We start from the raw sequence: 25,176 nt of genomic DNA, 5'->3' as shown, positions 1-25,176 counted from the left end.
TCCAGTTTAATAAACACCCTCTCCTTGGCTAGGTGGCTTAGCAGGTCCTTCATGAATGGGAGGGGGTAGGTGTTTTCCATGCACGTGGCATTAATTCCACAAAAATCCACACAGAGCCTCATCCCATCTTTTTTTTCTTTAAACAGTACTGGGATGGCTACCCTGGATTTGGCAGGCTGGATGAAACCTCGCACTAAGTTGGCATCAACGTATTTTTTTAGTTCCTTCATTTCTTTGGGAGTTTGGGTAGTTTAGCTCCTGGCTCGAATTCGATTGAACAATCAGTTGGGGGAAAGGAAGTTGCAATCCTCTTTATAAAGACGCCCAATAGGTCTCGGTAGTCCTTTGGTACTTGAGGACAACAAGGTGGTCCCTCGGTTGCAGGGGCTGCGGTCTGCAGCTTGCTCATATTGGCATGGATTACTGAGACTTGGCCTGAGTCAGGCTTTACGGGAGGCAGCAGTCTGATGCCTATATTTAGTTTTCTATAGCCGTCTTCCCAAGTGATGGTTGGTCCCCATTTGTCTAGCCAGGCAAGCCCCAGAATGATTGATTCAGCCATTTTTGGGGCTGTGACGAATCGAATGAGCTATTGGTGACAACCAATCTTGTTCTGTCCCCCCACCACCTCACACAGGACGACACACGAGCAAACGACGTCTACCAGTAATTTATTTTTACAAGCTGACCTGAATCCCTTTAGCAGAGAAAAGTTCTGACAGCTACTTTCTGAATGCCTGCCAAGTTTCTTATCACCTCTAGAAACAGGAGTCAGCGTATCTGTAGTCCGTTGCTGGGGCAACCAAGAGTTCAAAGAGTAGTCTGAAGTCATTCACAAAATCCAAGCCTTAACGCCAAAAAATATCCCATCCGAAGCTTACGATATGCAGTTTTTGTCCGTCACAGAGCCTGCAGAGCAACCCCACCCACTTTTATCCCCTGTGGGGCATGGCTCAGTGACTCAGCCCTCAGCCCTCTCTGGCCCTTCCATGCCTCTTCCTTTGCTGCGCACGCCACTCCCTCCGACGCTGCTTGTGATTAATCCAAGATTGATCTTTATCACTCCCTATAAGTGGGTACTCTGACATGCCCTCCTCCTGGCCTTCAGCTGGAACCTGAGGCGTTGCCAGAAAGGAGGGTCCTGGAGAGGGAGGCCTTGTCAGCTCCTCCCCTTCACTTTCAGAGTCATCTTCCTCCGTGAGGACAGGCTCGAGAGCCGGAATCATAACAAATCTCTAGTTTGACCAGTTCTGTGACTAGTGCGGCAGGGGTTCCACCAATTAGTGTCCCATCGACCTGCTCAAAGTGGATGAGTCATGCTAGGGGCCTCATATGTATCCCTAGCTGTTTGACTATGGGGAGGATGATTAGGCATCTGGTACAGCCAGTGTCTATGACTGCTTCTACTTCCCCTTGGGCTCCTTTGTCAGGTACTACTATTCAGGTTTTGACAATGAAGGGGTGGATGGCTTCACTTACCATCGGGTCATCCTGCTCCTTTCGACTAGGGTTGGTCGGTTTTCTTCGGCTGGAGTTCCCTCAACTTCTGTGGGAAGGAGTGGATCCTTGACAGCCTTTTGGTGATTTTCCCTTTCTCAGGAACCTTTGGTGGGGGTCCTCCTCGCACGGAGCACAGTTCGAGGCCTTTCTTGCTGGACCAACATTGGAGCCAAACATTCGGAAGCTTGGTAACTGTGCTGGCCGCATTGGTAGCATTTGATGACACTGGACGGTATGGGGGTGTAGCTGCTGGAGGCCTCGCTGGGGTGTGGCGACCCAGAGGCCTTCTTGTCGGCTTCTCGGTGGAGGGTTTTCTGTGGGGGTTGATTTCCAGAACTAAGGCTATGGCGTTGTTGTACCAAGCCTGTATGCGTTCTGGTGTCCCTCTGATACCACAAGCTTTCCGTGGGTCTAGGGCTTCCTCTTTTTTTTTTTAAAAAAGTTTTTTTATTTTTTTCAAAACAAACCACATACAGTATACTTTTTGAACAAAGTATCAGTCAGGTACATAGTCAAACCCAATTCAATTTTCCACCACCCTCTTTCATACTTTATCAGATATATTTCCCTTCCCCCTTTTTAATTTCACTATTTGCATATCTCTAATGTAAAATTCAATCTAACCCTCTGTCCTAAATTTAACCCTTTAATCAAGCCTAATCCCCCACTTTTTTGCCCCCCTTTATCTCAACCATCTGTATTAAAACCCTATATTCCCATTTACAAATTTCTTTTTTTTCAATCCTTATATCATCAACATCCATAGTTCCATTACATTTCCATAAACATTTTTTTAAAAAAAATATTACTCTTAATTTTATCAAAAGAAAAAGAGAAACAAAGAAAAAAGACAAAGTAATACTAATTAATATTCATTATTTCAAGTGCTCTCTTGTGTATTTAATTCTCATCTTAATATCCAAAAGATCTCTTATATATTTAATTCTCATCTCTTTAATATTTCAATCTTACTCTATATTAATTCCCTTGTTTTTCTTTAAAATTCCTTGCTTTAAAGCAATATATCTTATATTTCAATAAATTCTGCCCATTTCCATAACTTCAATATCAATCATTTCTTTATCAATAAAGATTTTTAAATTGTTATGCTTAATCTTGTAAAAGCAAAAGTAAAAAGGAGCAAATATTTCTCTTATTTCAAAAGTTTTTATGTTTTTCTTTAAAATTCCTTGCTTTAAAGCAATATATCTTATATTTCAATAAATTCTGCCCATTTCCATAACTTCAATATCAATCATTTCTTTATCAATAAAGATTTTTAAATTGTTATGCTTAATCTTGTAAAAGCAAAAGTAAAAAGGAGCAAACATTTCTCTTATTTCAAAAGTTTTCAAGCTTATACTTATGTATTCTTGTCTCTTAGAAGTTTTTTTCTTAAACTATTTTGATTCGGTTTTTATTCACTTAAAATTCCATGCTTTCTTAGCTTATCCTGTATTTCTATTAGTTCTCCTTTTCTCCTCTTCCCCCCATCTTTATATGTCTTTGATAGTGTCTGTATAATCCTTTAAGTTTGTGTTTTAACATCTTAAATTCTTTATTCACTGTCACTGCTAAAAAACAGCTCTAGTTTTTGCTAAATCATTATTTTCCGTCCAGTCTTATAGTTGTTTTTTGTATTTCTTGCTTAAAAATCCTTTGTGTGTTTCTCTTGTTTTCAGTTGTTCTCTATTTCATTCTTTGAAGTTGTAGCTCTTGTTCTTGTGAAAGTCAGAAAGCTTGTTGATAGAGACCTCCCTTAAAATTCTCACCATTCTTATCACAGTCATAAGACTGCACAGTCATAATGACCAAGTACTTGTAATTCCTCTTCCTCCTTTAGGTGTCACTTTGTAGTCCACAAATCCAATCAACAATTAACAAAAGTATCCATTTTGTTTCCTTTACTTAGAGCCGTGCCTTCTTTTGTTTCAACTTTTTTTTTCCTTTTTCCAATTTGTCCCATTTAAAATCCATAACTTCAATTTAATAATTTGCTTAGTTCAAATCCATAGAGGGTAGAAGAAATCAGAGATATTCCATCAAAGTCCAATTTTAAATCCTCAGTTTTTTTCCCTTTTTCCCTTGTTTACAACCTTTAATTAATTGTTAAAAACTTCCAAACTGTCCAAATTCTACCTTTAATTAAAAGTTCTGTTTTTCTCTTTTTGTTTGAAGGCTCTAGACTTCACTTTTTGTCAGATCTTTGGGTACTGTTTCGTTTCTTTTATTCAATTGCATTAAGTCCTTGTCATTTTAGCTGCTATTCCAAAGTTTTGAAAGCTTGTTGCAGATATCAATTTTAAAATGCCTCACTGTGAGTTTGTGTTAAACTCACCTGGCTTCAATATTTTGTCCAATTCACCGCTTCAATCTCCTGCACGATATTATATGGCCGTCCTGACTTTGGCAGCTTGTAGTGGCTGCGGTCCTTTGAAGGCAAAAAGGCTGGTGCTGCAGGGAATTTGCAACTTCCCTGTTCACTCCGACGGTTCCTTCTTTCTTCGCTGTCCCTGCAGGACAGCTATGATCCGTTACGGACTCCCATAACGATGGGATTTTCGGTGCTCCCCCGGAGTTCCCGGAGTTCGTGTCCGTCTCGTCATAACGCTGGCCACATCTCTCTAGGGCTTCCTTGAAGTGGTGGACCAGTAAGCGTTCCGGCCAGTCCCTCACCTTCCCAGCCAGCTTCCAGAATTCCCAAATTAGTTCCTTGGGGGTTCGGCCGGCTTGTTTCCAGGCCTGACACCTGCCTTCTCTCTATTCTCCGTGCTGAGGGATCAGGAGGAGGCAGTCATTGCTCATGGACTGAGCTCTTTGTTCCTCATGTCTACTGCTTGCCCTCTCTTGGTCATCCTGCCCATTCCTCTCTGATAACAAGCTGTCCCAATCCTGACGGGTCCTGGGCTGCCTCAGCCTGCTCCTCCCCCACATTCCTCCAAAGCTTAACAAAGCTGCCCCCTCAATCTCTGTCGGCTCCAGCTCTGGCTCATCCTCCTCCACAGATTCAGTCTCCAATGGGGGCATCATAAGACCCTCCACAAGACCCCGACCTAATGGGACCCACCACCATCACAAGACCTACTGACTACAAGAAGTCCTTATAAATGGAGGAACACTGTTGCTGACATCCCCTAAACTCCACTGAAATTGTTTCCTAGTCTGGAAATGAAACATTGGGAAACCAGTCCACAAGTTTGGAGAATGAACCTTCACTCTCATCACCCAAGTTACAGATATTTGCCACTATTGCAAAGCTACAATTTCATCTGGATGGAGACAGTCTGGCCATAATTAATCATACTCTGGTTATGTCTCATTTAGGCCTCTGCATTATGTTGTATATATAGGCCTATCTTTATAAAACTGTAAAACTGCTACCAGTCAATTACAAAGTCCCAGCTAGCTGTGGGCTGAAGAGATGTAGACTGATTTGTCACAATATGTGGGTGATGGCTGCTCATCTCTTTCTATATAAGACAGATGAGGCAGTTTGTGCTTAAACCAGGCCTAATCTAACAGAGAACTAGATTGGTTGACAGTCAATAAATTTAGAATCTTCATCTCCCAATTAAGTCTTGGGTCACCAATTTGGTACACTTAAATGCCAAAGTGCTTTGTAACATATTAGCATCCTTTGCTGCCTGTCAGGCTTTCTATCCCATTTGATTTGACTTTAAATATTCTTTTAAATTTTTATAAAAAGGTAAAACAAAACTCTCAGTAACATCCTTAATTCCAAAGATGACTCTAAGCTTCACATTGAAGGATATGAATGTACAACCCATTAGTTTGTTTGAAAGTATATTTAATGCCCAGCAAAAAATATCAAAAGCAAGCTGACATGATAGAAAACATCGTAGGAGGCTAGAGAGAATGTAAAAGGAGCTGGTGAGGTTTGTTTAATAAACAGGCATTTTATGACTGATGATCAAAAGACCGTTATGTGAAATCATGTGTTAAGGAAGTTTCACAATCAATTCCAGTTGCTTACCTGGGAGCCCACTCCAAGCCTTAATCGAAGAAGAAAGCTATGCAAATCTCCATATTTCATAAATGGAAGAATCACCATGGGCTTTGGAATCTGTTGAGAACTGGGTTCTATGCATACACCTGGAAAGAATAAAGAAAACAAATAAAAAATTAAGAAAATGAATTCAGTTTTTTTATGTCTATTATCTATTTTTATCTTTACTTGTAAAGCTTTAAAAAGGTTTACTTTTTAAAATTGCACACCTCTCATTTTTTTAATTGCAATTTAGGAGCCACCTGATTCCAAATGACTCTGGGCGAGTTAAACTTTTAAAAAGCAATGAACAATAAAAAGAAATAGAATATAAGCATCCAGAAGACAAACACTAAATAATAAAAAAGCATCTGACCAAGAGCTCAACCTTTGCTCCAAGGCCTAGAAGAACAGCCAAGTTTTCAACAACTTTCTGAACATCATCACAATGAAGCCGTACAGATCTCTGACTTATAATAACGTCAAATAAAATAAGAATATTTACAAAATATAAAAGGAGCAACCATTTAAAATTGTCTTTTATAAGATAATCCAGTTTCAAATTCATTTGTTTCTTTCATTAAAGCAGGCTAGAAAGTATAAACAGAATTGGTTCAGGAAAATCTCACAATAAAGACAACAAAATGCACACAGTAATGTTCCAGTTGTGAGGAGCCATACAAAAACAAATTAAAGACTCACCTGATTATTTTTTTTATTTCTTGTAGAAGATAAGGTTTATGATTTAGATGTCCAACAATAGATGCCCCCTCTAATATTACTTAGCAAATAATATTTAATGATATATTGTTTTTGACCGAGGTAGTTTTGTTTAATTATCAGAGTTACAACAATTAATAATAATAATAATAACAACAACAGAGTTGGAAGGGACCTTGGAGGCCTTCTAGTCCAATCCCTTGCCCAGGCAGGAAATCCTACACCATCTCAGACAGATGGTTGATCTTCTTTAATTCTATCTAATTTTTTAGGCCATAAGAGCACTGTGGTGACAAATTCAGTAGGTTAATTTTCTCCAATTTAGTGTGTTCCAAATAAATTGGACTATAATTTTATTAACTTAGCAATCTTCATGGTACAACATTTTGTTGAAACTTCATATTAGATGCATTACTAATCTACAATTGTCTAAGTGTGGATAAGGATATTTTCAGTGATAGTTTGAATAATAATTTTAGCAATGAATTGTTAATATAAACATCATCTGGAGGTTTCTAAAATGTACAATTATCTCCTGATGCATGCTTCTAGTTATCTTGTGCTTACATTTTTTTCTGTATGTAATAGATATGTAGAAAGAGTACTTAGCGTGGATTTAGGCAGTTATAATGACTTTCCATTGGGCTGTGAATAAAATATTTTTAACCCAAAAGTACTGTTTTCTAGTTGACTCACCAAGAAGTTTGATGACATTTGGGTGATCAAAGTCTTTCATACAAGCTGCTTCTCTGAGGAACTCTTCAATCTCACGTTGGGAAAAGCTGTCCACTGAAATATAATAAGAGTAAATAAAAAGGTTTAGTAAGAAGTTAGTATTTTAAATACAGCACATTTTTTGCATACACAGAGGAAACTATAGCTTGTCCTAAAGCATTTGTTAACAGAACATTATCCCTTGTGATCAGCTGTATGAGTAGGTTATTGTGGTGGAAATTAAGACTGGCATTGTTCCCCATGATTTTACTCAAAGGTCAGAACAAAGGAATGCAGCATAATTAAATGAAAGTTGTTGCTTCAATTGCACATCTGGAAGCAGGATCTTTGAATGTTTCAAGGCAAGTTTTTAGTTTTTACTGAAATTATGCACAAACACCACAACTTTCACAATTAGATTGTGATAAGACCTATATTCTCAAACGTAAACTTCTATTTTAGAAACTAACAGATTACAAAATTGAATGCAAGATGGAATCTGAGTTTATTTTATAATCTGATTGTTTTCCTTAGGTAGTCTCAGAGAAAAAAAATCCTCAAAACAGATTAGCTTTTTAATAAGCACTGCTAGCAGATATGTGATTATGTTTTAAATTATTCTCATATACTGTACTTGATAAAATAAAAAATAATATATATCTTTTAGCAATAGATAACTGATTAATAGACAACCTTCTGTCTCTTCATAGATTTTCTGGATTCTTAACTGGAAAGGATTTTCTCTTTCTGGAGGTGTTCTACAACATTGTTTGATTATCTATGTTTTTAAATGCTCCTGAATATTTCTTAAACACAAATAACTTCAGATCTGTAGAGACCAGATAATACTTACATTTCATTGTTTTCACAGCAACTTTCTGAGTGGTTCCATCAGGATTACTGAGACTCCCTTCCATGACTGATCCAAATTCACCTTTATGGAGAAATAATACCATGTTTGTCTCCGTACATAAAATCCCATTTCAAAGTTTAGTTAGCAAGTCTAAGAGGATTCTTCAGATCAACAATGGGGATAGGTTCAGCTGCTTCATGAAGCATACTTACCTTATGTTATCAAACTATCTAATCCCGAGTTTGCATACATTCACAGGAAAAACAAAGGTAAAATCTGCATTGGAACATGGCGAAAAGGACATAAATGATCTTAATCTCTACCATGGCCATTAATGATCTTCTACAAACTCACTCTTAGACTATTCCCTCTGCCTCCTCACTCTCTTTGGATTATTTCTCGCTTTACAGCCCAATTAGGGATAAAATTAAAATGTGTCAGGGACAGCATTTGTACAAAAAAAGTGGTTGGAACATAACAACAGAAATTTCTCTTGGATGAAGACAAAAAAAGAGGTTCATAGAATAGGCCAGTGGAAAGGGCTACAATTATGACATTTTGAGAATTTAGTGACTAGAAAAGTATTTAACTTAAACTGCAAATCTGGGCATGCATTGGAAACTGTTAAAGGGTCAATCCAGTGTGACAGATATCTTCACTTGTATTATCGACAATATTACTAGTTTGAGCGTTGATTATTACCTGATATGCCCTTTCTCATTTCAGAAGAAACAGCAGTCAGGAATGGGTTAACTCCATCTGTTAACTGCTTGGACTGCAAAATTGTTAAGCCACGCCTCTTCCTACTGCTTGCCAGATTTTTGACGAAGGTGGCAGACTGATGGTGTTGAGCTGTAACAACAAAAAAACAAAGCCCTACCCTCCCAAATTCCAGGGCCGGATGAAGAATCTGGGCGGTGCTGACTGCTGTTTCTTCTAAGCTGAGAAAGGGTGTATCAGGTAATACGGAAGAAACAGCAGTCAGGAATGGGACATACCAAAGCCTTGTCCTATTGGGAGGGAGAACTCTGGGCCTGTGGTCCTTGATCTGAATCGACCCCCTGTAGAACCCGTCTGCCAAAAGCTGCCTCAGCCGAGGCATAAGAATCAAGGTTGTAGTGACGTACAAAGGAGAAGGAGAGGACCAGGTAGCAGCCCTACAGACCTCTTCCAGAGAGGCCTGTGTGCCCCAAGCTGCTGAAGTAGAGTACTACGGGTTGAATGAACAGTTAATCAGCCTGGGCACAGGTAAGGCTTGGGTCTCATAGGCTATAGAGATACAAGCCCTGATCCAATGTCCCAATGTGGTGGAAGTAACTCTGCAGCCAAGGGAGACAAGCTGAAAAGAAACAAAAAGGGACTCTGTCCTCCTCAGAGAAGAGGTCCTTTTAATATATATGTAGAGAGTCCTCCACATGTCCAATGTATGCCAAATCAGTTCCAAGTGGTAGGAAGGCTCAGGACAAAAATTGGGCAGGATCAACTCCTGAGCCCTATGAAACCAAGTGTTTATCTTGGGAAGGAATGTAGGATCGAGGTGTAAAACTACTCCGTCAGAGTGGAATACACAGAAATCCACCCTAATTGACAGAGCCACCAGCTCAGATATACAGCAAGCAGAAGTAATAGCCACTAAAAATGCTACCTTATAGGAAACAAATTTTAAACTAACCTCTTAATAGAGGTTCAAAGGGACCCCAGGTAAGGGCAGTTAAGACCTTGTTTAAGTCCCACGTGGAAAACTGATGGACCACAGGAGGTCTAAGATTGGTGGCCCCCCCTGAGAAACTGCTAAATAACTGGGTGTCTAGACAGGGAATCCCAGGTCCCGCAGGCCAGAATAGAAGAAAGGGCTGCCACCTGCCGCTGAAGAGTATTAGGAGCCAACCCATCATCTAAACCCTTTTGCAGAAATTCTAAAACCTGAGCCACAGAAACAGAAGTGGGAACCAGGTCTCCTCTTTCGCACCAGGTACAAAATGCCCTCCATGTAGCATTATAGATACAGTTAGTGTAGCCTTGACTTATGGCATTGGAAATCAATGTGGACAAATAATCCGGATCCTGTGAGCTACATGGCTGATCAGGCTGCAATCCTGCAGCAATGGGATGGAAGAAGCTCCAGGGGAAGGAGATCTGCGTTCCATCTGTTGCTCCCCAGGGAACACCAATAGTTCTAGAGAAAGCCTAGCTCCAAAGACCACTTCATTGCCACTAGGCAAGGAAGGACCTTTGCTGAGTCCCCATCAGGAGACTAGGCTGGTGGAGGAGCCTCCTCAGGAATAACTGACAGCTCCTGCATCTCTTCAGATGCAACCTGGACTCTAGGGAGAGTTTTGTCTTGGTAACTCTTTCCCCTTGTAACCGTGTCCTTCTGAACCTGTTTAGGTGTCTCGGCGGAGGCCCCATGTTTTTGCTTGGACCCTCTTTTAGAATGCCTTGCAGGCAGAGAAGAAGAAGGCTGCTTGGCTCGAGTGGGGGCTTTGTGCTGCTGCCAAGGGATTGAGAGCCAGAAGGCCCATTCCTGGGATCACTACCCTGATCAGGAAAGCCTGATCCAGACTTGGATCTGGAACACCCGAAGCCATAATGCCAGAGTGTAAACTCCTGCAAGGAGAATAAGGACACAATAAATAATCGCAGACAGTCCCAGACTTCAGAAATATTGATTACTCACAGGGCTTACAGTGTGAGTTAATAGAAGGAAGCCAAATAGCACCCTAGGGCTGCAACCTCAATACCACTCCCCTCAATAGAGCCTTTGAATCGCAGTTTCCTGCCCTAGGGAATATAAATAGACCCTGGGAGCTCCCTGCAGAATCTTTATAAAAGGGTGCCTATGAGCCTGCGACAGGGTCGGTCTTACCCAGAACAGAAGCGTGCCGCTGGAGAAGAGCTGCCGATATCTAATAAGGAACTCCCAGGTGCGGTTTCAAAATGGCCACTACCATATGAGACTCCCAAAATGGCCGCTCTGCCTCCAATTGGCTTCACAATGGCCGCCAAGCCTCCACGTGGCTCTCAATCAGCCACCACAACATAAAGCCGGCTCAAAAATGGCCGCTGCAAACTCACGAGACTCTGATATGGCCATCTCTCCCCTTCAAATTTTCCTCCCTAATACCAGCTCATGTTACGGAGCCAGGCTTGTGAGCGCTGATTGGAGAGGCTTCCAGTGGTGCCGATATCATGCACCCTCTTTTGGCAAGTGCTACGGAGCAGAGCTCATGGGCACTAAGTTGGATTTGCAGAGGGACCAAAGCCTCAAGGTTGTAGTGACGTACAAAGGAGAAGGAGAGGACCAGGTAGCAGCCCTACAGACCTCTTCCAGAGAGGCCTGTGTGCCCCAAGCTGCTGAAGTAGAGTACTACGGGTTGAATGAACAGTTAATCAGCCTGGGCACAGGTAAGGCTTGGGTCTCATAGGCTATAGAGATACAAGCCCTGATCCAATGTCCAATGTGGTGGAAGTAACTCTGCAGCCAAGGGAGACAAGCTGAAAAGAAACAAAAAGGGACTCTGTCCTCCTCAGAGAAGAGGTCCTTTTAATATATATGTAGAGAGTCCTCCACATGTCCAATGTATGCCAAATCAGTTCCAAGTGGTAGGAAGGCTCAGGACAAAAATTGGGCAGGATCAACTCCTGAGCCCTATGAAACCAAGTGTTTATCTTGGGAAGGAATGTAGGATCGAGGTGTAAAACTACTCCGTCAGAGTGGAATACACAGAAATCCACCCTAATTGACAGAGCCACCAGCTCAGATATACAGCAAGCAGAAGTAATAGCCACTAAAAATGCTACCTTATAGGAAACAAATTTTAAACTAACCTCTTAATAGAGGTTCAAAGGGACCCCAGGTAAGGGCAGTTAAGACCTTGTTTAAGTCCCACGTGGAAAACTGATGGACCACAGGAGGTCTAAGATTGGTGGCCCCCCTGAGAAACTGCTAAATAACTGGGTGTCTAGACAGGGAATCCCAGGTCCCGCAGGCCAGAATAGAAGAAAGGGCTGCCACCTGCCGCTGAAGAGTATTAGGAGCCAACCCATCATCTAAACCCTTTTGCAGAAATTCTAAAACCTGAGCCACAGAAACAGAAGTGGGAACCAGGTCTCCTCTTTCGCACCAGGTACAAAATGCCCTCCATGTAGCATTATAGATACAGTTAGTGTAGCCTTGACTTATGGCATTGGAAATCAATGTGGACAAATAATCCGGATCCTGTGAGCTACATGGCTGATCAGGCTGCAAACCTGCAGCAATGGGATGGAAGAAGCTCCAGGGGAAGGAGATCTGCGTTCCATCTGTTGCTCCCCAGGGAACACCAATAGTTCTAGAGAAGGCCTAGCTCCAAAGACCACTTCATTGCCACTAGGCAAGGAAGGACCTTTGCTGAGTCCCCATCAGGAGACTAGGCTGGTGGAGGAGCCTCCTCAGGAATAACTGACAGCTCCTGCATCTCTTCAGATGCAACCTGGACTCTAGGGAGAGTTTTGTCTTGGTAACTCTTTCCCCTTGTAACCGTGTCCTTCTGAACCTGTTTAGGTGTCTCGGCGGAGGCCCCATGTTTTTGCTTGGACCCTCTTTTAGAATGCCTTGCAGGCAGAGAAGAAGAAGGCTGCTTGGCTCGAGTGTGGGCTTTGTGCTGCTGCCAAGGGATTGAGAGCCAGAAGGCCCATTCCTGGGATCACTACCCTGATCAGGAAGGCCTGATCCAGACTTGGATCTGGAACACCCGAAGCCATAATGCCAGAGTGTAAACTCCTGCAAGGAGAATAAGGACACAATAAATAATCGCAGACAGTCCCAGACTTCAGAAATATTGATTACTCACAGGGCTTACAGTGTGAGATAATAGAAGGAAGCCAAATAGCACCCTAGGGCTGCAACCTCAATACCACTCCCCTCAATAGAGCCTTTGAATCGCAGTTTCCTGCCCTAGGGAATATAAATAGACCCTGGGAGCTCCCTGCAGAATCTTTATAAAAGGGTGCCTATGAGCCTGCGACAGGGTCGGTCTTACCCAGAACAGAAGCGTGCCGCTGGAGAAGAGCTGCCGATATCTAATAAGGCACTCAAAATGGCTGCTGAGCCTCCCAGGTGCGGTTTCAAAATGGCCACTACCATATGAGACTCCCAAAATGGCCGCTCTGCCTCCAATTGGCTTCACAATGGCCGCCAAGCCTCCACGTGGCTCTCAATCAGCCACCACAACATAAAGCCGGCTCAAAAATGGCCGCTGCAAACTCACGAGACTCTGATATGGCCATCTCTCCCCTTCAAATTTTCCTCCCTAATACCAGCTCATGTTACGGAGCCAGGCTTGTGAGCGCTGATTGGAGAGGCTTCCAGTGGTGCCGATATCATGCACCCTCTTTTGGCAAGTGCTACGGAGCAGAGCTCATGGGCACTGAGTTGGATTTGCAGAGGGACCAAAGCCTCAAGTCCCCTGCGGGTCAGCTGTTTGAGGCAAGCCTATGAGAGCTGCCCAGAAGTCCTCAGCCGAGAGACCCCTCTCGCCGCCCCTGTGGCCTTCAGCGGGCTCAGGCTGACCCGCCCTTCACGCTGGAATGAAACTGAGAAGTCAATCAAAAGTAAAAGGTAAATATAAAATAAATAAAATAAAAATAATTCTCCTGATTTTTTAAAGAAAAAACAGTCCGGAAGGAACAGCTCAAGGAAAAACGTCTGTCCAGTTTGACTGAGTCTAAAAAGCTGGCAAGCAACAGGAAGAGGCATGGCTTAACAATTTCACAGACTCAGTCCAAGCAGTTAACAGATGGAGTTAACCCATTCCTGACTGCTGTTTCTTCCTGGATGAGAAATTGCAGATCAGCAGAAGTTATGGAAAAAGGATTTGGAGAGGGATATGGATATGAATAGGATTGCCAACATGATCACCAACGTCCAATGACAGATATGGCACAAGAAAAAGATGGATAGAAGGATGAGCCTGCTTGAAGTCAGAAGTTTGTCTTCAATTAGGACTCCAAACTATCAGATTGGGTTAATGACATTTAAATATTTATTACCTAGAAATGAAAAGATTAGTACTGTACAATACTTTATACAATATAAGTTACGAAGAATCATGTGAGAGTTAACCAAGTTCTATACTTGAAAGAAATCTTGAACTGTAATCTTAAAAGAATACATTTACAACATTTTAAAAGTTATATAACCCTCATTTGACATCACTTTCATATAAAGTAAAAAGCAGTTGCTCTACTTTTTTATGAAGATGGAGCAGCCGTTATCTCAACATTATATATAGCAGATAAGTATTTAGATCAGCTGTCCCCTCTAGCATGGAAAATAATCTAATTTTTGACTATCAAAATGGAAATTATGATATTTTTAAAGAGACCTCTTAGATATAAACAAAGATGGCAACAGGAGAAAGAATGTTACTGAACAGGTTCAGATTTTTACATTTCTCAGAATTGTTTTCCATGCTACAGGCAGTTAGAAGTAATTATATAACAAAGTGGGCTAAAAGTGTTTGAAGCCAGCATAATACCACAGCTACCTTATAGCTATTTTATATGTAGGCATTAGAAACCCTTGAAATAGTTTTTTAAAAGAACATCTTTTTGGTTCCACAATGAGTTCCAAACTCATCCTTTGCCCTGAGATTGAAATAGTATCAATTGAAACTGTGCAAAAAGTATGTACTGTATTAGCTATTACCTTAAATTAATTCTCAATTAGTTGGGTTGTTTTGATCATTTAAAAATAAATTTCATTTTTCCTGGTGGAAATCACTTGCCCAATATTTGTTTAATATTGTCTTCAAAGATAATAGAAGAGATGTTACGTTGGCCAGCTCTAATTCCTTTCTCGTTGCTTATTTGGCAGGGAGGTTTTACAATATTTTTAAAGAACAGCATCTCCACCATATGGCAATAAGGAAATTCAAACTGTAGGTCATGTACTGCTGCACTGCTTCTTTTATAGAGATATTTGAGTGGAACTGAAAATACCCATCAGCTGATCATATAGTGAAGATCTCAGAAAGTCTAGTCAGATTCTGAATCTTGACTACTGTGGAACATAAATCACTGTTTTGGGGAAAGTGTGAATATTGTTTGAAGTTAAGAAAATTTTCTGCATTTTACTATTTTTAGTAATATTTCAATTTTTAAGTATCTGTTTTATTATTATTTTATATATAAGTTGCTCTGGACCATCACTATACTAAATTAACAAACTAAGTGATACATTAAAATATTTTTTTTAATTTACAAGGCTCCTGCCTATTTTGTTTAATATAAGCTGTTCTTTGGAATATATTTGATTGGTAATTCTCTAAGGGAGCTGGTTTGCAAATGAAATGCTTTTACCATAAGCTTGACTCAGCTTATGCAGGGTGAGGAAAGATGTCTTTCTCGACAGTTATGACAACTACATAGATGGATGGTACTCACCTTCTCCCAAGATTTTTCCTAGGGCCAAATTGTTCCGGACAATCATAACATCCTGGAGTTTTTCCTGAAGTTCTTCACTTACTCCTAGGCTACCCACTGGGAAAGTAATGTACAAATGAGATATGAGATACATATGTTTACTATATGGGTTTCCTGATTGCATACTTTGTACGGGAAGACACCATCAAATCCTGCAGTAGAAAACGCCTATTTTATGATTAATTTAAAGCAGGGGTGTCAAATTTGATTTCATTTAGGGCCGCATCAGGGTTGTGTTTGACCTTGGGAGGCCAGGTGGGCGTGGCTAACTCGACATCACTCATGTTGGGGGCACCTATGGTGTTCCGAGCTCTGTTTTTGCTGGCAGAGGCACTGCAGGCCAATCCTTCGCTGTTTCTAGGGTGGCCCTGCGGGTCAGATCTGCTGGCCGGATGTGGCCCACAGGCTTTGAGTTAGACACCCCTGATTTAGAGCTATTCAACATATGGGTACAGATGTCTCCAGTACTAGACAAGTTTTCTTTATATTACTTTAGGTTGCCTATGAATTAAATATTTCATCTTTAGGAGAGAGGAAGCTTTTCTTTTTACAGAAAAGCTGGTTATTAAGGAAGAAAGATTTTTTCCAATGCATTATGTATAGTATATTTTCCTGGGACAATGCATTCAAATAAGAGGTTTTCTCCGCATGCAATATGAAGAATTACAGTCTCTCTAGCTATGACTGATTTTGCAGGAGAAGACAACCAATGGAACAACATAAACAATTGCCTTTTCCCCCAGAATATTTACTTCTAGAAAACTGTTGGAATATCTCCAAAAAAGTGGATCCAGAAAAGAAATTGAATATTCTAGTGCAGTGATGGCGAATCTTTTTTTCCTCGGGTGCCAACAGAGCTCACAACACATGTGCTGATGCCCATAATGCAATGCCCCCCCGCAGGCCCCATGCATGTGCGTATGGCCCCCCCGCACTCCCTCCCCCCGCTCCCATGCATGACCCCCGTTTTGGTGCTAGCAGGCCTCCCTGAAGCTTCCTGGAACCAAAAATGGGATACGGGGGGGGGGCACACCCACCCACCCATGCATGTGTGTCTCTGGCAGACACTCGAAAATCAGCTGGCTGGTGGGAGGCACGCGGGCATGTGTGTTGGAGCTGACCTGGGCGTCAGCTCACATGCCCGCAGAGATGGCTCCATGTGCTATCTGTGGCATGCGTGCCATAGGTTCACGGTTCTAGTGTTTCTTAGAACATTCCATTTCTGGGACAAGGAATTTTGATATCTATAATTATATAGCATGCAAAGCAGTATGAGTTAGGGACAGGAATATATAAAGGGAGAGTTTAAAAGCAGCCTTCTCCACCCTTCAAGTATGTAACTTTAACTCCTGGAATATCTCTACCAAGATAGTACTGCTCAAAATTTTCAGATGTGAACTTCTAATACCTGGTAGATTTAAGATGGCTGTCTCTGTGTACAGAGTGCAATCATCTTCAGAATGCTTCAGGAAAGAAATTTAACTGACTTCCACATCAGACCATAGAAATTGAAAACTGCAAGTTCTAGAATTACAGGCTGAAATGTTTCCTTAAGTAAAACATTCCTGAATATTAGAATATCTTGGCTAACAGCAAGCATTCATAGTCATGTAGGAGATAGAATTATAGTCCTATAAATACATCTAATTGTGGTTTATTTAATGACTTACTATAGTTTAGTATGAAGTACAAACCCAGACAGGGTTTATATAGTGTACTGCAAATGGCTGAATTATACAAGTGGCAGAGTTACATATACTAGGTAACATTATCAATGCTAGTGAGTGTGGGGTTTGCTCTCTGTTTATATACCATAGCTTGCCCTGCCAATGTTGGTAGGGGTGTGGATATTGATTAGGATATTGTTTTCTACTTGTTTGTTTGTCTAGTGTTTGTCTAGTGTAAAATCCCTGTTTATCTGGGTGTAGGCTGCTGGAGAGGATATGTCTTTTGGTTTCCTTCTTAGCTCTTTTAATTGCCCCTTTTGAATGGTTAGTAAATGTGGTTTATCTTCATATGTCTATTGACGGGTGAGCAAACAACCAAACTCAGAAAGTCCCAAGGACTTCACAATTCATCCCTGAACTTATCCTTATGTGTGTATGTGCATAATTTATGCATTATTCTCCTCTCATCTCACATGTTCTGTTTTATAAGTGGTCTCCCTTCCTCTCTTCCCATAAAGGACTGTAACACCTATCTAAAACTTACACGTCAGTTCCACAGTTCTGCGGCCATAAGATTGCTTGACTCTGTAATTTACAGCCAGTTCCGTCTCGGGTCTGCTAAAAGCATATCTGGTGGGGAAAGAAATACAATATGATAATGCCATCATAACTTTATTCCTGTGAATTGTTTAGGAATTGGGGATATGGGAATTGCAGCTGCCTTATGAGCAATTATTGTCTTCCTTTGGGATTACTATGGGCAGGTGTTTGGCTCAGGTTGAATCAAAACAATGAAAAAAGAAAGGAAATTTCCCCCCCTGACTGAGTTATATACTTGTTTCCATTCTTTTATCTCTATAAACATTCAATAATTACACTTATCTCCCATATAAAAGAAAGGCTGAGTCATTCAACTATTTTGGTGAAGTGGAAAATTACTTTAAATACTCATTTTGAAAATGGTGTTCATTAATAGCAATGTACTACCTTCATTTTCATACTTAATTTCCCTCTCATGACTTACAGTTGCAACATTTTATAAAGAAACCAGAGCTTCTAAAAAATAAAGAGGCCAAGAAGTTAACACAGTTGAGGTTCTATTTTAAAACTGCCAGTGGAGAAGTAGTTTCAGGATTACTCCTCACAAAAAGCACATTCTCCTTCCTTCCTCTTCTGTCCATAGTTCAAATTAAACTCATTCCCTCTTCTCCAACTACTCCTAGCCTCAGGAAGGAAATACCCAAATAAGCTGAGATCACCATTCCTTGAGTCAGCATATCCAGTGCACTCGAAAGGAACTTTTTGTGACATATTAAAAAGAAAGCTTAGTCCAGCAAATAAAATTTAAAAACACCTGCGTTTCACAATTTCAATCTACTGAATGGGAAGGAAATATACATCTAATATATAGATGGTGTTTTAATAGGTTATATTCCCTTAGTGCCCTCTGTCAACAGAACGGCTTCAGCAACTGGGCACAGGGCGAAAGAGCCATTTCCTCTGCCTACATTTACTGTCATTGCCCTCAAATCTTCTTCAGGGTACAATTTGGGTGGCAAAATACTCTGGGATAAGAGAAGAAGGAAAGTGAAAGATGAACTGCATGAATAAAAGTTTGTTCACATGATATGAAATTCTAGGCACCATCTTTCTTATTAGAGAATCATGCTCTGAAAAATAGCTACATTTATACTTAAATAAGGTAACCTAAAGTAGGATTTAAAATATGATAATGTACCATTTTCTAACAAAGGGAATTTGCTCTGAGAATGGCCCATCTTAAAGTACCTTAGGTTGAGAAATGCTGCTCTAAAGAAATAAAAATGGTTTTGCAGCAAGTTCTCAGCAGACCTAAATTTCCAGAAGCATGCTATGAAAAAATATTCTTGGTACATTTAGAACAACTAGTTTTTTTCAAAAGTTTAAAAAGGAAAAGGCAAGAACTGATCACAAGGTTTATGAACTGAGATTACAATAAGTCTTTGTTGCTCATATAAAACAATCTTCACAAAATGTAACCGAATGTGGTTACCTCCCATTTTGGAAAAGATTAGAGATCAAAAATTTATGTGCTAAAAACAGGATATAACCCGTCATATTTTTAAGCTGATTCACCACATTACAATTTGTCAATACCAGGATGTTTGTCAAGAATTTTTTTTAGTGCTATCTGTAATTATTTTACATACTTTTAAGTTTTAATATGGTACACCTTCTGTATTGGATGTAATGCATCCTGATTTCAGTGCTAAGATTTCCTACATCTATGTGTACATTTACCTGGAAAATACAAATGTACTTGAAACAAAAGAACTAGGTCCAATAAAGATAATGCAAAAATAAATTACCAAGGTAGCATAAGCCTCTTTGGTTGCCTGGGTTAAATGTGGGCAAATTACTTCATAGTTTATAATTACTCATGGAACCCGTGCTCAAGGAGATGGAATTGGAAACTTTTCTTCCAACTTGCACAAACTGGGGCCTATCAATAAGGAAATCAAGTATCCAGTTACATAAAGAAGTATTAAAAGCTAATAGGCCCAGTTTGTTCACCAAGGAATGATTGTGTTTTACACCAAACTAAACCAACTAAAACAAACACCAAACTAAACGTAACATCAAACTAAAATCAACAAACAGCACATGAGTTTTCTTATATCCTCCAGGTGTGCCAAACTAAGATGAAGCACTCAGTAAAGTGTATCATCTATACACTTAGCGGTTCTTCCAATAAGCAAACTGTAATGAGTCAAATGTAGGGGGAAGGCATGAAACAATATAGTCTTTTACAGCGCTGGGTTGCTCCCGGTTCGGTCCGGTTCTATAGAACTGGTAGTAAAACCGGCGGGAGGCTCTGCCCACCTGTCCCGACGTCATCATGGGTGATCTGCCCATGCACAGAAGCTTCTGCACACATGTAGAAGCATGTGTGCACACGTGAACGAAGCGAGGGTGTGTGCGCGCACTCCCGTTGTGAACCAGTAGTAAAGGTAAGTGGAACCCACCCCTAGTCCTTTGCCAATCTTTCAAAACACTTCATAATAGAAGTGAGAGCAACTGGATGGTAATCCCTAAGGCATGTAATTAATTATTTTTTTGGAGACTGGTACAATGATTGCAGTTTTAAAACATGATGGAGCCGCAGTCTGATGCAGTGAAAGATTAAAGATGTCTTTAAGAGGCCAGCTGGTCAAAACACTCCTTAAGTATTTGTCCAGGGATATTATCAGGGCCCACAACCTTTCGTGCATTGACTTTTTGCAGGACCTTCCAAACGGCAGTTATATTAAACCTCAGCACTGGTTCATCAGGAAGCAGAACAGCCTTTCTTGCTAGAACGTTATTTGAGGCCTCAAATAGTTCAAAAACATTTTTAGCTTATTTAGAAAATCTATGTCACTCTTACATGTCAAGGAAGCTGCCATATAGTCAGTAATAACCTGGATACTTTGCCACATGCACCTAAGGTCCATAGGATCTTGAAAAAAAAAAGTACTTTCTGACTACAGGCCTGCTTTGCTGTTTTTATAGCACGTCACAAATCAGCTATTTCTATAGTACGTGCTGCCACACTGCCTGATTTAGAAGCAGTGTCTCTCACCTTCAACATCACACATACAGCCAATGTTTCTCATTTGCCCGCATAACAATAGTCTTAAGAACACTAATTAAGGACTCAACAGCAGCAGCAGAGAGAAACGGCCAGGCCAGTATCTTGGGGCGGAGAGGAAGTTGTGCGTCTCCTGACCAAGGTGCGCACAGCACCAAAAAGGGCCAGAAGAAGTGCCCATGAGACCCAGCCAGAGATGAAGCAAGTACAGGGGCGCTTCTGCTCTGAAATATGGAGCGAGTCTCCATCCCCTGCCCTTACCTTCTCAGGCCAGACCAGAATGACTGGGAGGGGCAGAGCCAGCCACTGATGGGTTCAGCTGACAGGGAGCCACAAAAGGGGAAAGAAAGAGCCATGGTTGCTGTTACCTCTTGCTTCGGCCCATCTGCGCCAGCGCTCCCCCTTGCTGCAACAGCACTGTTACCTTGTTCTGGCCAGCGAGGGCTGCACTACTCCTTGCACATTGCACCGCCTACAAAGTTGAATGTACCACCCTCTATGGCAGAGATTTCCAGCCCATGAGCTGCCTGGATGGTCCCATATCCCAGAGCTCTAGTCACAGGACTGGCTCATTGGTCATCCTGGAGCAGCTCCTCCACCCGGGTGCACTGTGGACCACCAAAATTTTCTTGCGGACCACCAGTGGTCTGTGTACCATCAGTTGATGACTGCTGATCTAGACCACTAGACTAAATAATGCCTAACCAAACATATACATCTCTCCAATTTAGTGAAGGGGACATAAATTTGAGAAAAGGGAATAAAAAGGTCAAAAGTTTACAGAGTTTGTATGGAGTATTTTGCAGTGAAAGTAACAAAGAGAGATTACGTTACTTAGTGTGCACAAAGCTGTTTCTAATCCCATGCACAAATGAATCATGCTTCACAAACATTCTGCACAGCAGGACCTCAGTTATATAACTTGCTGATTATATGAATTCCCATCCTATATTTTCTCTTTCTATTTTTTCAAGCATCATTAAAGCAGCATTCATCTTAGTCCAATCCTAGTGATTTTAGTAAATGAAAAGTAAAACAATGCTCACAACCTGCATTTGTTAGTGTAGTAATCTGAAATATACATTTGAACAGACATGATGCCGTCATGCTGCCATATAAATCTGATTTTTTAAAATCACACTTAACTTTCAAAGACCTTTGGCCTCAAAAGAACAATCTTTGGAGTTATTCATCTTGATTAGTTGTGTCATTGTTATTTCCAATACACTAGCACGACACCCTGCTACACTACAACACTGAAAATGATTACACAGAAGTTCCACTATATTCAAAACAGAATTTACATTGGACTGTAATGTAACTGAACTGTGGGATTGACTGTCTTGGGCCAAGCCTGAATTTTAAAGCACACTATAGATAATAATTAACCACACTGTCCTTTATTCAAAGATCCTGTTTAGTATAGAGTTAAGCTATAGTTCTTGCCATACGGAATTGCAAACACAGAGAAGCAGCTACTTCTAATCTTACTCTCAAAATATATTAATTTTAATTACCATGATTCTTTGGTTAGAAAATGCAACTCTACAGAAGTGGATCCACTTGACCATGGAAGGTGGACATGAGTATCAGCTGTCTGGGGAAGTGTTTGCCACAAGTGTCCTATCACCCATCAAAGAACTGCAGATTGATACCTGAATTACATTTTAGAAACCATATGTCAAGGATTGAGTTTACTAATCTTGTTTTTTATTGGCACTTACCCAAATTTGATCTCCTCTGTAATTTTTTTCCTGATAATCACAGATATGTACAGGATTAGCCCAATGATGGCAACTCCGCATATAAATCCAAGGACTATGGTAAGTGAATCTGTATTTCTAGATTCTATTGTTGTAGAAGGTGCAACAGATATCAAACCTATAAGAATAAGACAAGTTACAGAGAAAAGGAGACTGCCATCTTGTTATAGTTGGGGGGGGGAGGCATTATTTGCAAATTCACGAAAGGAAGGGATCTTTATTATAATCAAAAAGTTAGAAATAAAAGGCATAACTAAAACAATGAAAAGGAGAGGACTGAAGACAAATGTTATAGTTGATATGAAAAGTATGTTATAACTGTGGGATTGATGTCTGATTTTCATAGCTGCTGCACAGTATTTTGCTATGATTTGAATTATAAATGATATGCTACCTGAAAAAAGGTTGAATATATGAGTAGTCAGATTACCCAGGATACTAATGTAAAAAAAAAAAGTAAAATACAGATATTACAAAAATTCCTGTAGATCCAAAACTATTATTCCTGTAACTTTTAACTGGACAAACAGTGCATGTTAGTGCAACATATTTTGAACCAAGGTATTTAACACACAGAATTTATTAAAAAACTGGGACCTATGACTCTATGGAATTGAAATTTGGTAAATTTTATCAAACATTTATAAAACATAAAACATGTATCCCAACTTTTCAAATGCATTGTTGAAGCCACTGAAGAATCTGATAAGATGTATCTCTGAAACAATGACCCAAGGAATTTTAGAACATCTTCTCTGTAGTAATGTTGAAGGGAAAATTTTATACCGTGCCCAGAAAAAAGCTTTCATTAGTTTGGAGACTATTGGTGAAGAGATAGGGAATTTGACTGTTTCCCAAAAAACCTTTGTCACCCAAATCTATGGATGACAAAGTATTCATTGCTGTTTGAAATTCAACATTTTAAATTTTTTGGAGAAGTGTATATTTGGTATATAATCATAGCCCAAAATTCACAGAAACTCTGATAGTTCCAATTTAAGGGGTATTATGAGTCATCTTTACAATAATCCCAATTGGAAGAACTGGACCTTCAGCCAGTGGTTTAACATCAGCTACAGGCCCTAACCTCAATATTTGGCATCTAACCTGAGGATTCCAAATTCCAAAATTTCATCACCAAAATATCCAGGAAACCACAAAAGGAAACAGTGGCACCAAGCTACAAAATAAGACACTGTGAGTTCTAGTGCAACCTTATCCATGAAGCCAATTGAATAAACTTGGGCCAGTTATTCCCACTCTGCCCTAGGAAAATGATAATGGCAACCCACTTCTAAAATCTTGCCAAGAAAACTACAAGGACTTGTCCAGGTGTTGCCGGGAATCAAGATTGACTTGAAAATGTCCATACATGTGGTATGCATGTGCACACACACACATACAGGCACATACACATATGCTGAGGACACTTTCCCCCCATAAAATTCAAGGCAATTTCAAAGCAGTTTCTCATTTCCTGGACCTATGGCTTTTCTAACATGTGTTTTCTTGGAATCTTCCTGTAAAACAGATCACCGACTATAGCAGTATAGACGCTGAGAATTTCAATTCATACTCAATTTGGAGTTTTTCATAGAAAAAGCTAGTGTTCTATTGTTACACTGTGGCTACATGACTAGAATTTCAACAACTTTATTTTGCACTACTTTTGTTCTCAAAGTTAACTCATATCACTGTATTAATCTGACTTACCATTGCTTGGAATGAACACTGCTACAGGATCGCTGAAAGGCCCAACTCCACCATTAGTGACAGCAGCTACTTGCACTATGCAGGTGACATTTGTGGCCACAAATGGAATATGGATGAAATTTGTATCTTCATTGGTAGAAAAAGAGTGATTCTTCTGTGAAGAGAAAAATACATTTTTATTCTATTGGTATCTAATGGTTTCAAATGGCTATTTACGAGACCGCCTTCTGCCACCGATAGCCTCCCAACGACCTGTGCGCTCCCACAGAGCGGGCCTGCTCCGGGTGCCATCAGCCAAACAGTGCCGGCTGGTGACCCCCAGGGGGAGAGCCTTCTCTGTGGCAGCACCGACCCTATGGAATGAGTTACCTCCTGGGTTACGCCAACTTCCTGACCTCCGTACCTTCAAGCGGGAACTGAAGACTCTGCTATTCAATCGGGCGGGACTAGCCTAAATATTATTTTAATTTTGATATTTTAGTTTAACTTAGTTTTAATTGATTTTAAATTGTATTAATCTATTTATGATTTTATAGTTTAGGGTTTTATATCGGTCGTTTGACCGTTTTTAGTTTTAAATTGGCCGGTTAAATATTTCATTTTAAATGTATTTTAAATTTATTGTGTACCTATGTGTTTTAATAAGGCTGTACACTGCCCTGAGTCCTTCGGGAGAAGGGCGGTCTAGAAATCTAATTAATAAAAATAAATAAATAATAGGTACCTGACAGATTTGCAAATAACCTTTTGCCTTTATTTACTTACAAATAAGCTTAACAGACACTTGCTAATACCAGCACAATAAGTATATATTTATGTACAGTAACTATCTTGGTAACTATAGTACTTAAAGCACTAGATAGGAACAATTAAAAAGTTGACAATAAGTTATTTAAATCCATTTCACTGCTGTTTGGAACCCATGCTAAATTTTCCCATTGTAAACAATAAACAGCTGTGGACAATCAGATTAACTCATTACAAATCTGTCATCTGACTAGCAGACAAAATAATAAGAAAGTGTAATTTAACACAAAAACAAAGCACATTGTAGGAAGCAGTTCGATTTTTTTTCTATATTTCTATGCTCAGTCTTCTTCCCTGCCTATTGCAAAAACAGAAGATCTCTTGTTTGCATCCATCACGCTAATTGTGTAATCCCTGAT

General features: G+C 40.2%; 1 protein-coding gene across 2 annotated transcripts in view; it reads right to left on the bottom strand.

Moving 5' to 3' along the window:
• Window positions 1–25,176, bottom strand: part of MERTK (MER proto-oncogene, tyrosine kinase) — an 81,616-nt gene that overhangs the window by 20,493 nt on the left and 35,947 nt on the right. The window contains exons 9-15 of one of the 2 annotated variants that reach the window (XM_058165082.1): window positions 24,011–24,164; window positions 22,259–22,385; window positions 17,469–17,554; window positions 15,219–15,314; window positions 7,794–7,874; window positions 6,923–7,015; window positions 5,495–5,613 (exon numbers count right to left, since the gene is read on the bottom strand). In XM_058165082.1, the coding sequence (XP_058021065.1) occupies window positions 5,495–5,613; window positions 6,923–7,015; window positions 7,794–7,874; window positions 15,219–15,314; window positions 17,469–17,554; window positions 22,259–22,385; window positions 24,011–24,164 (756 nt within the window). Of the gene's footprint in view, window positions 1–5,494; window positions 5,614–6,922; window positions 7,016–7,793; window positions 7,875–15,218; window positions 15,315–17,468; window positions 17,555–22,258; window positions 22,416–24,010; window positions 24,165–25,176 lie in introns of both variants that reach the window. The other variant, XM_058165081.1, reaches the window with a different exon arrangement.

This window comes from Ahaetulla prasina, chromosome 1 (genome assembly GCF_028640845.1).
Source record: "Ahaetulla prasina isolate Xishuangbanna chromosome 1, ASM2864084v1, whole genome shotgun sequence".
In the NCBI taxonomy this organism is placed as follows: domain Eukaryota; kingdom Metazoa; phylum Chordata; class Lepidosauria; order Squamata; family Colubridae; genus Ahaetulla; species Ahaetulla prasina.
The sequence above is the reverse complement of the archived record's forward strand: the minus strand, read 5'-3'. Positions and strand labels throughout refer to the sequence as shown.